Below are 14532 nucleotides of genomic sequence, written 5' to 3'. Positions count from 1 at the left end.
GCCCGCCCGCCGCTGCGCTTTGGGCCGCCTTCCCGCTACGCTCCCAGAGACCCCCCCCCCCGGCCCCGCCCCGGCAGGCAGACCTCCTCCTGGTTGGGGGACGGTGACCCCGGGGCGAGACCGGGCCCAGCGGGAGCGAGCATCCGAGGAGCGTGGCCCGGAAGTTGTTTCTGAGCGGTCGCGTTGGCCTGGGACGACGAGCACTCGGGCTTCCGCTGCGGGCGCCGACCCTGGAGCCGACCCGCAGCGAGGACGGAGCCGCCGCGTTCTGGCCCCGGCTCGGGGGGGCTCCGACTCGGGGCTCTCGCCTTGGCCGGCCCCCCTCTCCCGACGCCGGCATCGCAGCGCGGCCCGGGCCGCCCCCGTCTGCGGTCGCAGCCGGCTCGCGCCTCGGGCGCTCCGGGGGCCCTGCGATGGCGGCGGGCCCTGGCAACCAGGACCAGGGAGGGCTCCTGATAGTGAAACTGGAGGAGGACGGCGCCTGGAGCCAGGAGCTGCCGCCGCCGCACCCGGGGCCCAGCCCGGAGGCCTCCCACCTGCGGTTCCGGCGGTTCCGCTTCCAAGAGGCCGCGGGGCCGCGGGAGGCGCTGAGCCGCCTCCAGGAGCTGTGTCACGGCTGGCTGCGGCCCGAGCTGCGCTCCAAGGAGCAGATCCTGGAGCTGCTGGTGCTCGAGCAGTTCGTGAGCATCCTGCCCCCCGACATCCAGGCGCGCGTGCGGGAGCTGCGCCCCGAGAGCGGCGAGGAGGCGGCGGGCCTGGTGGAGCAGCTGCAGCGGGAGCTGGCGAGGCCCGGGCCGCAGGTGAGGGACGCGTGTCGGCGGCCGCCGCGCCGAGTGCCCGGCCTGGCACGTGCCTCCTCCGGGCGGCGAGAGCCCCGGCTCTTTGCGCGGGTCCCGGGGTGCGAGGGCGTGGTGTGGGACCCTTCGCGCCCCGCCCGTAGCCCCGCCCGGCCCGGGTCGGGGTCCTCGCCAGCCCCGGGAAAGGCAAACTGAGCGGAGGACACGGCGCCGAGGCCTGAGCGCATCTGTCCCCGGGCCACCCGCCTGTGGCACCCGGTGGCAGGAGTGGAAGCGTCCAGAAAGAGCGGGCGAGGGCAGGCGGGGGCTGCGCTGCTGCCAGCGTTTGGGGGCGCCCCGCATCCCCGGGCATATGCACGCGGGGCCCACGCGCCTCCGCCTCCGCCTGCTGGGCCCCGCAGACCCCCGTCCTGACAGCCCTTCCTCGGCGGCGGCGCTGTTGTGATGATGAGTGATGTGGGTCGGTTCCCAGGTCACAAACCATGGGCGGGGAACAGAAGTGCTTTTGGAGGAGCCTTTGCCTCTGGAAACAGCACGGGAGTCACCGAGCTTCAAGCTGGAGCCAATGGAGACTGAGCGAAACCCTGGCCCCAGGCTGCAGGAGCTGCTAGGCCCCAGCCCCCAAAGGGACCCCCAGGCTGTAAAAGAGAGGGGTGAGGAACAGTGGGCAGGTGGGAGGGAGAGGGTTTTGGGGTTGTCCCTGACACCTGAGGACAGACACTGTCAAGCACAGGGCATTTCTTTGCCTCTGTTTTTTCGTTCTCTCTCCCCCTGTAACGTTTATATATTGGAGGGAGACCACAGGGAGACCAACCTAGAGAGCTACTGTGCTACATGCTGTTCCATTCAGCTCCGAACCTCATGCTTCCATGAGGCCACCTCCTGGGAAGGAGAGAGAATTTCTGTCCAGGGGTCCCCATAAGTGGAGAGAAAGGCCTTGGAGAGCCCATCTTGGGTTCTTCTGGGGGTGGAGGGGCCAGGGGCTTAGTCAGTCCTATCCTACCCTAGGGCTCAGCGGCTGCTGGCTAGACAGGAATGCCAGTGTTTTCACCCTGGCTCTTGCCGGTCGTTCGGTCCTTAGAGCAGAGGCAGGGTGTTGGGGAACAAGTGCCGTGTGGCAGTGATCCTGGGTTGCCAAGAGTTAGGGACGCCGTTCTCATCACCATGATTTCTGTTACCTTCAGCCTTATCTGCTCCCTGGCTTTCTCTCTTTCCTCCTGAAGGGAACTTGGAAGACAAGGAGATGACTGGGCCCCAGGTAATGTGGAAGTCACCATTGTCTCTGCCCCCTTCCCGTGTTGTTTTTGTGGGGCAGGGTCCTCTGACTTGGAGGACCCCCCCACCACAGTGCAGCTTCACCTTCCTCATTGGTGGAACAGGGCCTCGAGCATGGGCGGTGTCACAGCTCCAGACCACGTTTTGCATTCAGACAGACAGAGAGATGGGAGACACCGCAGCACCAAACCTTCCGCTGTTGCCATGGCCCCTCCTGGGTGGTGCCAGAGCTCAAACCCAGGCCATGTGCAGGGCAGTGCAGCCACTTACCTAGTGAGCAATCTTTCCGCCTGCCTCCCTCTTCCCTTCTTTATTTGCCTCTCCACACCTCACTTGTAGGCTGGGCTATCTTCCCCCTTGAAAAGCACCCTCAGCACCCTGGGTTTTGCCGGTTTTGATTCTTGCTTGAATTGTTCCTAGTGCCTCAGGGGTTAAAGGAGATCTTGTTCTGTTTCAGTTGCCTGAGAGCTTAGAGGACGTGGCTATGTACATCTCCCAGGAGGAGTGGGGGCATCAAGATCCTAGTAAGAGGGCCCTCTCCAGGGACCTGGTGCAGGAGAGTTATGAGAATGTGGACACAGTGGGTAAGGACTTTTGTTCCGGGGATGAAGAATGAACCGTTTCCTACCAAGGCCCTTGTCCTGTGGATACTCGCTTCCCAGACATAAGATCTGAGGTTTGCAGGAACCTAGCATCTCCTGGGCTAGGAACAGTTAAGTGCCAGAGGACACAGTTGGCACAGTTAGGGACCAAATATGCCAAGCCAAAAGCAGGGCGTCAGCGCCATGATGGATCTCCCTGGAGCAGGGTAGATTCCGCCCCCCCCCTCCCCGCACGCGCGCGCACACACACACACACGTATGGTGGCCAGAATCCCGGGATGATCTGGGATCTTCTGCTCTCAATGTCCCGCACATGTCTGGACACTTATTCTTCTAGCTGCTGTTGTGCTTTCTCTGTTCCGTTAGTATTTCTTTCCTTTCTTTTTTAATAATAGAAATTTTTGTTTTATTTATTTGTTTATTTGAATAGAGAAAATTTTCAAGGGAAGGGGGATACAGTGAGAAAGAGAGACACCTGCAACACTGTTGCACCACTGGTGAGCCTTCCCCTTGCAGGTAGGGGCTGAGGCCTTGAACCAGGGTCCTTCCACATCGTTAGGTGTGTGCTCTGCCAGGTGCGCCACTGCCCAGCCCACCCCCCTCCCGGTATTTCTTTTAGTTTAATTATTTTTTCTTTCTTTTTTTAAAAAATATTCCCTTTTGTTGCCCTCGTTTTATTGTTGTTGTCAGTGTTGGATAGGACAGAGAGAAATGGAGAGAGGAGGGGAAGACGGGGAGAGAAAGACAGATACCTGCAGACCTGCTTCACCGCCTGTGAAGTGACTCCCCTGCAGGTGGGGAGCTGGGGGCTCAAACCGGGATCCTTAACGCCAGTCCTTGCACTTTGCGCTTAACCTGCTGTGCTACTGCCTGACTCCCTAGTTTAATTATTAATGAAAGATAAGCATAGCATCACTCTGCCAAATGTGGTGTCGGGGATAGAACTTGTTGGATAGGACCCAGGGCGGTGGGTATATAGCATAATGGTTATGCAAACAGACTCTCATGCTTGAAGCTCCAAAGTCCCAGGTTCAGTCCCCCACACCACCATAAGCCAGAATTGAACAGTGTTCTGGTAAAAAAAAAAACAATTAAAAAAAAAAAAAGAACTCAGGACCTCATCTAGAGAGCCCAATACTCTACCCACTGTGCCACCTACCAGAACACTCAATTAGTATTTCTGAGACATTCATCCAAAATAAAACATTGAGGGGTGCTAGGCATCAACATTTTTAAATTAATTAATTTATTATTGGATAGAGACAGAAATTAAGAAGGGAGAGAGACAGAGACACCTGCAGCCCTGCTTCACTGCTCATGAAGTTTTCCCCCTGTATGACCAGGGAGTTGAACCTGGGTCCTTGTGCACTATAGTGTATGTGCACTTAACCAGGTGTGCCACCACCTGGTCCCTCAGCATTATTTGTTTACTCTCCCAGTGCTTCAAAAATTCTGGAATTTTGAAAAATTATAAGTAAATGTTTATCTTCCAGATAGACTAAGCATAAATTGAGATGCTGTTATGTGTCAAATTATGTGTTATGTGGAGATTTAAAAATGGGACACAAGACTAGTAGTTAAGTGGTGGGTATACAGGTAACTATTTTTTCACATCATATATTTGAAGACTCTCACAATAAAAAGTCCTGAGGCTCCAAAGGCCCAAGTTCAATTCCCTGCACCACCATAAGCCAGAGCTGAGTAGTGCTCTGGTAAAAAAAAAAAAAAAAAAAGGAAGTCTTAAGCAGGATGGAGTGTGGAATAGCGCATTGTGTGTACTCGATGGGTGAGCCAGACTGTTTTCATCCTTGAGGCTCTTATAAAGAGGCAGCATTACTGACTCGTTTGCACTGGTTCTGCAGAGGCTGTCTGCCAAGTTTGTCCGCTTCATTGGGTCCTTCTCCAATTTTCCATCGCTGCGCTGCCTTGATGCTTTGGGTGGTGCACAGCTGTCTCTCTGAGTGCTGGGGGGAGAAGTCCAGATCACACGTTCTTGGAATCAAACTGTTGATAGTACGTACTTGTTAAAGCTAGAGCGGAGGTTTTAATGTTTTGTTTTGTTTTCCCCTCCAGTGCTTAGAAGTGGCACTAAGGATATATAATATACAACACTGTGTCCTTGCCAAGTGCATCTTGATTACTCACTGCATGTCCCATATATATTCTCCTGAGCTGCCGATCGGCTATAGTCCTAATTTAACTTTGTATGTTAGAGTCACTGCTGTTTTTACAAAATTAAACTGATTTCTCAAGAAGCTAACTACTGGGACCATGCTAAGTAGACTGACTGGACTGCCAACGTGCACATTTTCACTGTCAGAAATTAAAACAAAATAAGGCTCAGATACCACAAAAATGTAAAAAGATCAAAAGCCATAGTTTCTCTTCTCCAGTCCCAAGAGGTAACCACTGGGGACAGTTTAATGTATATGCTAAGTCAGTGCCGTGAGATTTACTGTTTGCTCTGTCTCCATCCAGGGAGAGCAGGGAACAATACCGTGTCCCCTGCCCACTAGAGGACAGTGTCAATTTAAGATGTTTTTATGTCTGCCTGGTAGGTGGAATGCTGGACTGTCGAGCTTGAACTCCTGAGTTCATTGCCCAGAACCCCATGTACCCGAGTGATGCTCTTGCTTCTCTGTCATTCCCCCTTAAAAGTCTCTTCCATCAATGAGGGGGAGAGAACACTGCTCAGCACATGCGGTGCGAGGGATAAAATTTAGCATCTCCTGCTTGGGAGCTTAACATTTTATCTGCTGTGCCACATCCCAGGCCGCAGTAAACGAGCCAGTCCTTTCAAAGGGTTATTTCTGGGAAATGGCTGGATGACACAGTGCCTGAAGCACAGGGCTGGGAAGCTTGAGGTCCTGAGTTCCATCTCTGGCGCTGGGTTTTGCCAGACTGATGCTCTGGTTCACTCTTTTCTCTCTGTCTCATTACTAAGTAAATGTTTAAAAAGTTGTTTCTCTCGTTGTGAACAGTGTCTCAGCTTCCCAGTCAAGAGACCCTAAGCACCCACATGGAACAAGGAGGAAAACCATGGGGACCCAGTGTTCAGCCTTGCAAAGAGGGCCCAAGTCCCAGAACCTCAGCTCCAGGTAAGGAGTCGGAATGAGCAGCCCGCTCAGTAAACACTTCGCTCTTGAGGCTGGGGCACTTGAGCTTTGCCCTGGACCCTGGCCTGACTGGCAGATCCTTGTGTGAAAGGGGCTCACCTTGCCAGGAGCTGTACTGCGTCCTGGGCTCCCTTCCATCTGCCCGTGTGTTCCCACAGCTTGCTGCCGTCCCACAGGCAGGTGAGCTGTGCAGGGTGTGTGTGCACTGTAAGGAGACGGTCAAACGTTCAGGCCCAGCACTGCTCCACCTCATCACTCCTGAAGGAAAGAAGCCAGAGCCTCATTTGACAAGGAAGATGGGATACCCTACAGGGATTCCATCACAGGTCTAAGCTGACCCCTGAGAGAGGCCCCCGGTGCTGACTGCATAGCTTTCTTTTTCTTTCTTTCTTTCTTTCTAACCCAGCACACTGCTCAACTCTGGTTTATGGTGGTGCAGGGGATTAAACCTGGGACTGCAGAGCCTCAGACATGAGAGTCTCTTTGCATAACCATTATGTTATGCTATCTACCCCCACCCATTATCTAGAGCACTTTACTTATATGGGAAAGTAGGATTAAAACAAGTAAAACAAGCACCTTTTTTTTTTCTTTTTGCCTCCAGGGTTGTCGCTGGGGCTCGGTGTAATCCACTGCCCCTGGAGGCCAATTTTCCCCCATTTTGTTGCCCTTGTTGTCATTCTTGTAATTGTTGCCACTGATAATGATGTTGTTGGATAGGACAGAGAGAAATAGGGGAGGGGAAACAGATAGACACCTTCAGACCTGCTTCACCACCTGTAAAGTGACCCACCCCCTACAGGTGGGGAGCCAGGGGCTTGAACCAGGATCCTTAGGCTGGTCCTTGCACTTCACACCATATGTGCTTAGCCTGCTGCGCTACTGCCCGGTCCCCTAAAACAAACACTTTTACGTGACCAAGAGATAGATAACTGCCACTTTGTCATGCACGAGGACCCAGCTGTGGGCAGCAGCCAGCACCATGTGTAAACACCATGTTCGGCACCAGGGGGAAGCTCCGTGAATGGTGGAATGGTGCTGTGGTGTCTCTCCCTCTTTTTGACCTAGGAATGAAAGGACCAGCCTGGGAGCAGTGTAATTATGCATGCATAAGCACAGCTTGACTGCAGAGAAGCCAAAAGTAAAACCTGGCTTCCGACTTACAGGCAGTAGCAGGTACATGAGACTGCTTCTCCAATTTGGAAATGAGTTGGCACTACGGTTTTTTTTTTTTTTTTTTGCTCCACCAGGGGACGAGAAATTTGAGAACCGAGATGAAAGTGCTCAGCCCATTTTCCCTGGGAGCATCCACCCTCAGGTGCTTCTCCCTATCCAAGCCAGAGGAGAAGTGCCCTGGAGTCCTGAGCAGGGAAAGCCGCAGGACAGAGCAGAAGGGCACTGGGAGCCTCCCCCAGACGAGCGGATGGAGCAGTCACTAGTGGGTGCCATGAATTGCAGAGAATTGGGGCGACAAAAGGAACTGCAGCCAAAGAAGCTCCACTTATGTCCGTTGTGTGGCAAGAATTTCTCTAACAACTCGAATCTAATAAGGCACCAACGAATACACGCAGCAGAAAGACTGTGCGTGGGTGTAGAGTGCAGTGAACTCTTTGCTGGGAACCCACACTTTTTGTCACTACACAGAGCGCATTTGGGAGAGGAGGCCCACAAGTGCCTTGAGTGCGGAAAAAGTTTTAGTCAGAACACCCACCTGACTCGCCACCAGCGCACCCACACGGGAGAGAAGCCCTACCAGTGTAACGTGTGTGGCAAAAGCTTCTCTTGCAACTCCAACCTCCACAGACACCAGAGAACGCACACAGGGGAAAAGCCCTACAAGTGTCCTGAGTGTGGGGAGATTTTTGCTCACAGTTCCAACCTCCTCAGGCATCAGAGAATTCACACAGGAGAGAGACCCTATAGGTGTGCTGAGTGTGGGAAGAGTTTCTCTCGTAGTTCACATCTCGTCATACATGAAAGGACTCATGAGAAAGAAAGGCTTTACCCATTTTCTGAGTGTGCAGAGCCAGTGAGCAACAGCATCTCCTTTCTCACACATCATGGAACCCACAAGGCAGAGAAGAAAGTCTTTGAATGTTTGACTTGTGGGAAAAGCTTTCGGCAAGGCATGCACCTCACCAGACATCTGAGAACACACACGGGTGAGAAACCCTATAAATGTACTCTGTGTGGGGAAAACTTCTCTCACAGATCCAACCTAATCAGGCACCAGCGAATTCACACGGGAGAGAAGCCCTACACCTGCCATGAGTGTGGAGACAGCTTCTCGCACAGCTCTAACCGGATTCGTCACCTGAGGACCCACACGGGTGAGAGACCCTATAAATGTGCGGAATGTGGAGAAAGCTTTTCTCGGAGTTCACGCCTTATGAGTCATCAGAGGACTCACACCGGATAAAACTGGCATTTTTTTGACCCAAGGAAGGTGGCATTCAGAGGGTCCTGTTGTTAAGAGCTGGCCTTCTTGTTCAGCTGACCAAATGACCTCCGTCTCTCAAGGCTGTTACCGTAAGTGGGTAATAGCCTTGTTGTGGGGGAGTGATGAGGCAGAAAGGGTACATGAAAGTACAAAGAAGTCTGGCTGAACTGAAGATGGCAAGTTGGAGGTGGTCTGCTGGGTGGGAGATTTAGCCTAGTTAGGGTTAGGTGTCTGTGTCCAGCATCTGTCCTGACAACTTTGGGGATCAAGGTGACTCAACTGCTTTCTCACTTGGGACATTCAGCCAGGAGTATGCGGCTCTTGACACCAGAGGAGAGGCCACGTCTCCTGAGAAACCAGCTAGAGGGCGCGCTGGTGGTGAGTTGCAGCTCTGCCAAGGCCGAACTTGAGAGCCCCCAGCACCCCTTAGCAGTCTGGCAGGAGTGCGGATTGCCGGGCCATTGCCCTCAGACAAAAGGAAACAAGGGAAATGGCCAGATGGAACATTCAGGTTAGCTCAGGTATTGGCAGAGAACACGGGAGTCTGAATGAGCCCGCCCTTTCTAGAGACCTAGACTCCTCCCACTTGTCTGAGAGAGAAACATACGGAAGCCTTCCTAAAAGGGGTATCATGGAAAATTAATCCCTGGCAAACCTTGAACATACAGATTCTAGGGAAACGGGATGGTGCCTTCCACTGTTGGAAGTCTGTGTGGTTGGTAATAAATTCCTTTCGGAAGCCTGCAAGTGAGTGCCTCTTCATTGTGGACCTGTGGTTTCTGTCTGCTTTGGTTCGAAGACTATTGTGGTCTTGCTGGTTTGGTCAGAAAGGTTCAGACCAAGATGGCAGACAAGTGGAGGTAGGGGTGGCCCTGGTACACACCAGGCTGGGACTGCATTCAGTGACTACTCGAGGGGCTACTGTCATAATGGTATCTGAAAAGCTTTTCTTCTGTGGTGTACAGTAGTAAAACTGTCCTTGGCTCTTTGTTTAGAATGTTTCTCGTTATTTTTATGAAAGCACTACCTAGCTCTGGTCTGTGGTGGTGCTGGGGATTGAACCTGGGACCTCAGCCTCAGGCATGACAGTCTTTGCATCACCATTATGCTCTCTCTTCTGACCTAGAATGTTTATCATTTGTGAAACATCTGAAGAAGGACTGATGGGATGTTTTGATCTTGCAAACAGTTCCCAGGAAAAGGTAGTTCTTTTTTTTTTTTTTTTCCTCTTTTCCTCCAGGGTTGTCGCTGGGGCTCGGTGCCTACGCTACAAATCCACTGCTCCTGGAGGCTATTTTTCCCATTTTGTTGCCCTTGTAGTAGGTAGTTCTGATATCAGTTACTCTTCGTCAGCCACAGGGAGTTACGGGAAGCAGGGGGAGCAAACTTGTTTGGGGAGCGCATTATGCTTTATAATAGGGAATTCTAGATGTGGTTCTCTCAGGGAAAGAGGTCAGATACTAGATGGCATTTCAGGAGGAGGGAACTATGATGCTGGGACCACATGGGACTTGACCCCGGAGGAAGATCCTTAGCGGATTGTGTAGGGAAGTGACGCTGCAGCGTTAACCGTCCCAGTCGTGGATTACTGCAGTCCCCAGAGCAGTAATGTACTTACCACTAGGCACTGGAGCCTGTTGCTGCTTTTTTTCTAGAGGAGACAGTGCAGCACCACCTGTAACGACCCCCCTTCTCCCCACAGGTGCTCCTGTGTGGTGCAAGCATTTTTATTATTTTTTCTTTATTTTCCCTTTTGTTGCCCTTTTTTATTGTTGTTGTTGTTATTGATGTCGTTAGATAAGACAGAAATGGAGAGAAGAGAGGAAGACTGGGAGAGAAAGACACCTGCAGACCTGCCTCACCGCTTGTGAAGCAACATCCCCCCCACCCACCGCTGGTGGGGAGCCGGTGGCTTGAACTGGGATCCTTCAGCCAGTCCTTGCGCTTCATGTTGCGTGCACCTCGCCTGCTGCACTAGCACCTGACCGCCAGCGTTTTATTATTTTCGTTGTCACGAGGGCGTTCCAGGCTGATCTCCTCTCCCTCCTCTTCACTCTCCTTTTTACATAGGTAGACAGAGGCACAGATTCGTTTCTGTTTCTTAACATTTTGCTAAATGATCGTTATTGGATAGAGACAGCCAGAAATTGAGAGAAAGGGGTGATAGAGAGGGAGACACTTGCAACACTGCTTCACCACTCGTGAAGCTTTCCCCTTGCAGGTGGGGACTGAGGGCTTGAACCCAGGTCCTTGTACACTGTAATGTGTGTGATCAGGTGCGCTACCATCGAGCCCTGACACAGATTTTTTTTTTTTTTAATTTATTTACTTTCCCTTTTGTTGCCCTTGTTGCTTTTTTTTATTTTTTATTTATTTTTTAATTTATTTTTTTTTTTTTACCAGAGCACTGATCAGCTCTGGTTTACGGTGGTGCAGGGGATTGAACTTGGGACTTAGCTTCGAAGCTTCAGGCATGACAGTCTGTTTGTATAATCATTATGCTATCTACCCCTGCCCCATCCCTTGTTGCTTTTTATTGTTGTTATTAATGTCATTTTTAGATAGGACAGAGAGAAATGGAGAGAGGGGAAGACGGGGAGAGAAAGATAAGACACTTGCAGACCTGCTTCACCGCCTGTGAAGTGACACCCCTGCAGGTGGGGAGCCGGGGGCTTGAACCAGGATCTTTACGCCGGTCTTTGCACTTCACACCATTTGTGCTCAACCCACTGCACTACTGCCAGACTCCCAACACAGATTCTATGGCACCAGTTCCCCCAAGTGCTGCAGGGGCGGGGCTTGAACCTAGGGACTGCACAGCCTGCTCAGCTGAGCTATCTTGCCACCCCCTCTAGCACCAGAGTCAGGTGTCTGTCTCCCAGAGCATCTGGTTTGCAGGACGCTTAAGGCCCTTCTCAGAATCGGTGTGTCAGTGGCCCCACGCTCTTATGGGTGCCCTTGGGCGCCTTAGGACATCGAGGTCCTGTCCCTGAATGTCGGGGTCCCAGGAGAAATCACTGGCAGGAGCTTTTCCTGTCCCTCCACTCAGCTGGCCCGAGGTCTACCCTGACCCCCACCCTCCACCACGGGGCCAGAACTTTGAGCCCCGTGGACAACTCCAGGGCTAGGGGGTACTATTGGATAGAGACAAATTGAGAGGAGACGATAGAGAGGGAGAGAGACAGAAATAGCTGCAGCCCTGCTTCACCACTTGTGAAGCTTTCCTCCTGCAGGTGGGGACCAGGGGCTTGAACCTGGGTTCTTGTGCACTGTGATGTGTGTGCTTAACCGGGTGCACCACCACCTGGCCCCAAAGGTATCTTTAAGTATGAGAAGTCTACTGAGAAGCAGGACAACTGCCACATCACTTTGTTGTAACTTGCTAGCCCAGTGCTGGTATGGAAAGGGTAGGGCCAGGCCCAGAAAGGAGGGCAGGTGCCAGTCACTGACCGGTGGTGATCTGGACCCAGGTCCCAAGCAGGGAGCAGTGGACACCAGGTGAAGTACTTACGGAGGTCACAGGACTTGATCTGAACCCAGATCTAAAATCTTAGGATGGTCCCCGAGGTCACTGGTGGCTGTCGCTATAGCACTGCCTCCACGCAGGTGTCCCCACCCCAGCCCTACTCAGAAGTCATACCTGACAGCTGTTCTGCTGCCCAGGCACTCCCAAAGTCCTCTCCACACTCAGCTTGTCCTGTGGCCTGTTGTGTGGGTCTAGCTGCAGATGCAGGTGTCTCTCCCCTCTTGATTAGTGGCTGTCTCTTCACAAAAAATTTTTTAAAAATATATTTGTTAAAGAGAAAGATAGGAAAGAAAGAACCAGACATTACTCTGGTACATGTGCTGCCGGGGATTGAATTCAGGACTTCATGGTTGAGAGTCCATTACTTTATCTGCTATGCCACCTCCCAGATGACAATTTTTGGCTACCTCTATCCAATAAAGGTGTGTGTGTGTGTTAAAAACCACCAAATGTATTTTATTAAAATTTATTTTCCCTTTTGTTGCACTTGTTTTCTATTGTTGTCATTGTTGGATAGGACAGAGAGAGATGGAGAGAGGAGAGGAAGACAGGGGGAGAGAATATAGACACCTGCAGACCTGCTTCACCGCCTGTGAAGTGACTCCCCTGCAGGTGGGGAGCCGGGGGCTTGAACTGGGATCCTTATGCCGGCACTTGTACCACATGCGCTTAACCCGCTGCGCTACTGCCCGACTTCCCACTGAATGTATTAGTACATGGGGCTGGTGTGGTGATGCACCTGCTTGATTGCAGGTTACAGGGCACAAGGACCTGGTTTGACCCCCCTCCCCTATCCCTTCCTGCAGGGGAAAACTGCTAAAGCAAAAAAGTGCTAAAGTGGTGTTGCAGGTGTCTCTCTCCCCCTCTATGTTCCCTACCCTCTCAATTTCTGAGTAGCCAATAAATAAAATTTTTTATATTTATTTCCCTTTTGTTGCCCTTGTTTTTTTTTCTTTTATTGTTGTAGTTATTGTTATTGATGTCGTCATTATTAGATAGGAGAGAAATGGAGAGAGGAGGGGGAGAGAAAGACAGACACCTGCAGACCTGCTTCACCACCTGTGAAGCAACTCCCCTGCAGGTGGGGAGCTGGGGGCTTGAACCAGGATCCTTACTCCGGTCTTTGCACTTTGAGCCACGTGGACTTAACCTGCTGCACTACCACTGACTCCCTAGATAATAAATTTTTAAAATAATTTTTACTTATTCCCTTTTGTTGCCCTTGTAATTATTGATGTCATCGTTGTTGGATAGCTTAGAGCGAAATGGAGAGAGGAAAGGAAGACGGGGAGAGAAAGATAGACACCTGCAGACCTGCTTCACTGCCTGTGAAGCAACTCCCCTGCAGGTGGGGAGCCGGAGGATCGAACCAGGATCCTTACGCTAGTCCTTGCGCTTTGCAACACCTGCGTTTAGCCTGCTGTGCTACCGCCCGACTCTCAGTTGCCCCTTCTTTTTTTGATTCAGTCCTCTTTTTCCCGGCAACTGCTTTCTATAAAACCCAAGTAATGGCAAGTTGCTAGAGCAAGGGTGAACCCAGCACTTGATGGCATCACTGTCTAGAAGTGATAACTGGAGAAGGGTGTGTGCCTAGGGTGATAACTGGAGAAGGGTGTGTGCCTAGCACTCAGGTGATTGAATTTCCCACATAATGAAGGACACGTTTCATAGCCAGGAAGACAGTTCACTGGAATAGTGTGCTGCTTTGCCATGTGTAGGACACACCAGGTTGAAGGAGGTTTTGGTGCTGTGTGGTCTCTTGCTTTCTTCTGCCTTCTCTTAACAAAAGGGGGGGGGGCATTTTGGCCCTGGGAGCAGTGCAGTGGCTGAAGTCTAGCGGTTTCTGAAAAATGAGGTCCCAGCGGGACCTTGTGTACCAGAATGATGTAATTGTTCTGACTCTATCATCAAACAATCCATAATGTTTTAAAACAAACATTGGGGCTACAAGGGCAACAAAAGGGAATAAATAAAATACTTTTTTAATGACAAAAAAAAAAAAACTGAGGGAGCTGGGCAGCGCAAAGACAGGTGTAAAGACAGGCGTAAGGATCCCTGTTCGAGCTTCAGCCCCCCCCAACCCGATTGTGTTACAAAGTATATTATACATAGTGAACAGCCATATGCCTTCTAAGATTTGCAATAAAGAGTGACTTTAATACTGACATTTATGTATTGGTAGTAATCCTTTTAAACTGATAGGAAGGTAGCACCATTCAGGGGTTTGAACCTGGGTCCTGTACATTCAACCTTTGTTTTGATAGAGGGTGGCAGACAGGTGAGGTACCTGCAGCACTACTCCCATGGCTCAGTGTTTCCAGCAATGAGGTTTGAAGCAAGTCATTTAAATGGTAAGTATACACTACTGGTGTGCCCCTGCCCAGCTGCTTGCAAAAAGATTTTCATTCCTGAGGCTCCAAGGTCTGCTCTGGTTTAAAAGAAAAAAATTACCTGGGTGCTGCCATTTTTCCACTCACAAATCTTTAATATAGACATTTTTTTTTTTTTCTACCAGAGCACTGCTCAGCTCTGACTTATGGTGGTGTGGAGGATTAAACCTGGGATTTTGGAGCCTCGGGCATGAGAGTCTCTCTGCATAACCATCATGCTATCTACCCACCACACACACACACACACACACACACACAGTTTTTTTTTTTTTGCCTCCAGGGTTATTGCAGGGGCTCAGTGCCTGCACCACAAATCCACTGCTCCCGGAGACCATTTTTTTCCCTTTTGTTGCCCTTTTTTTTTTCTTTTCAAGGCAATCCCATAT

At 51.3% G+C, this 14532-nt stretch overlaps 1 protein-coding gene across 3 annotated transcripts; it reads left to right on the top strand.

The window, feature by feature from the left end:
- Positions 1-158: 158 nt before the first annotated feature.
- Positions 159-9220, top strand: ZNF263 (zinc finger protein 263). 3 transcript variants are annotated; one of them, XM_060172483.1, is made up of 6 exons: positions 163-800; positions 1270-1450; positions 2021-2055; positions 2530-2656; positions 5656-5772; positions 7041-9220. In XM_060172483.1, exons 1-6 carry the CDS (start codon positions 414-416, stop codon positions 8207-8209), a joined length of 2016 nt encoding a protein of 671 aa, XP_060028466.1. In that variant the 5' UTR covers positions 163-413; the 3' UTR covers positions 8210-9220. The 3 variants fall into 3 exon arrangements, 2 of the variants coding, with proteins under 2 accessions (XP_060028466.1, XP_007522041.1); XM_007521979.3 differs by having other exon boundaries at positions 1982-2055; XR_009544937.1 differs by lacking the exon at positions 2530-2656 and having other exon boundaries at positions 159-800; positions 1982-2055; positions 7041-7176.
- The last annotated feature ends 5312 nt before the right edge of the window (positions 9221-14532 follow it).

Source organism: Erinaceus europaeus, chromosome 15 (assembly GCF_950295315.1).
Source record: "Erinaceus europaeus chromosome 15, mEriEur2.1, whole genome shotgun sequence".
Classification (NCBI taxonomy): domain Eukaryota; kingdom Metazoa; phylum Chordata; class Mammalia; order Eulipotyphla; family Erinaceidae; genus Erinaceus; species Erinaceus europaeus.
This window is presented reverse-complemented; position numbering and strand designations above follow the sequence as displayed.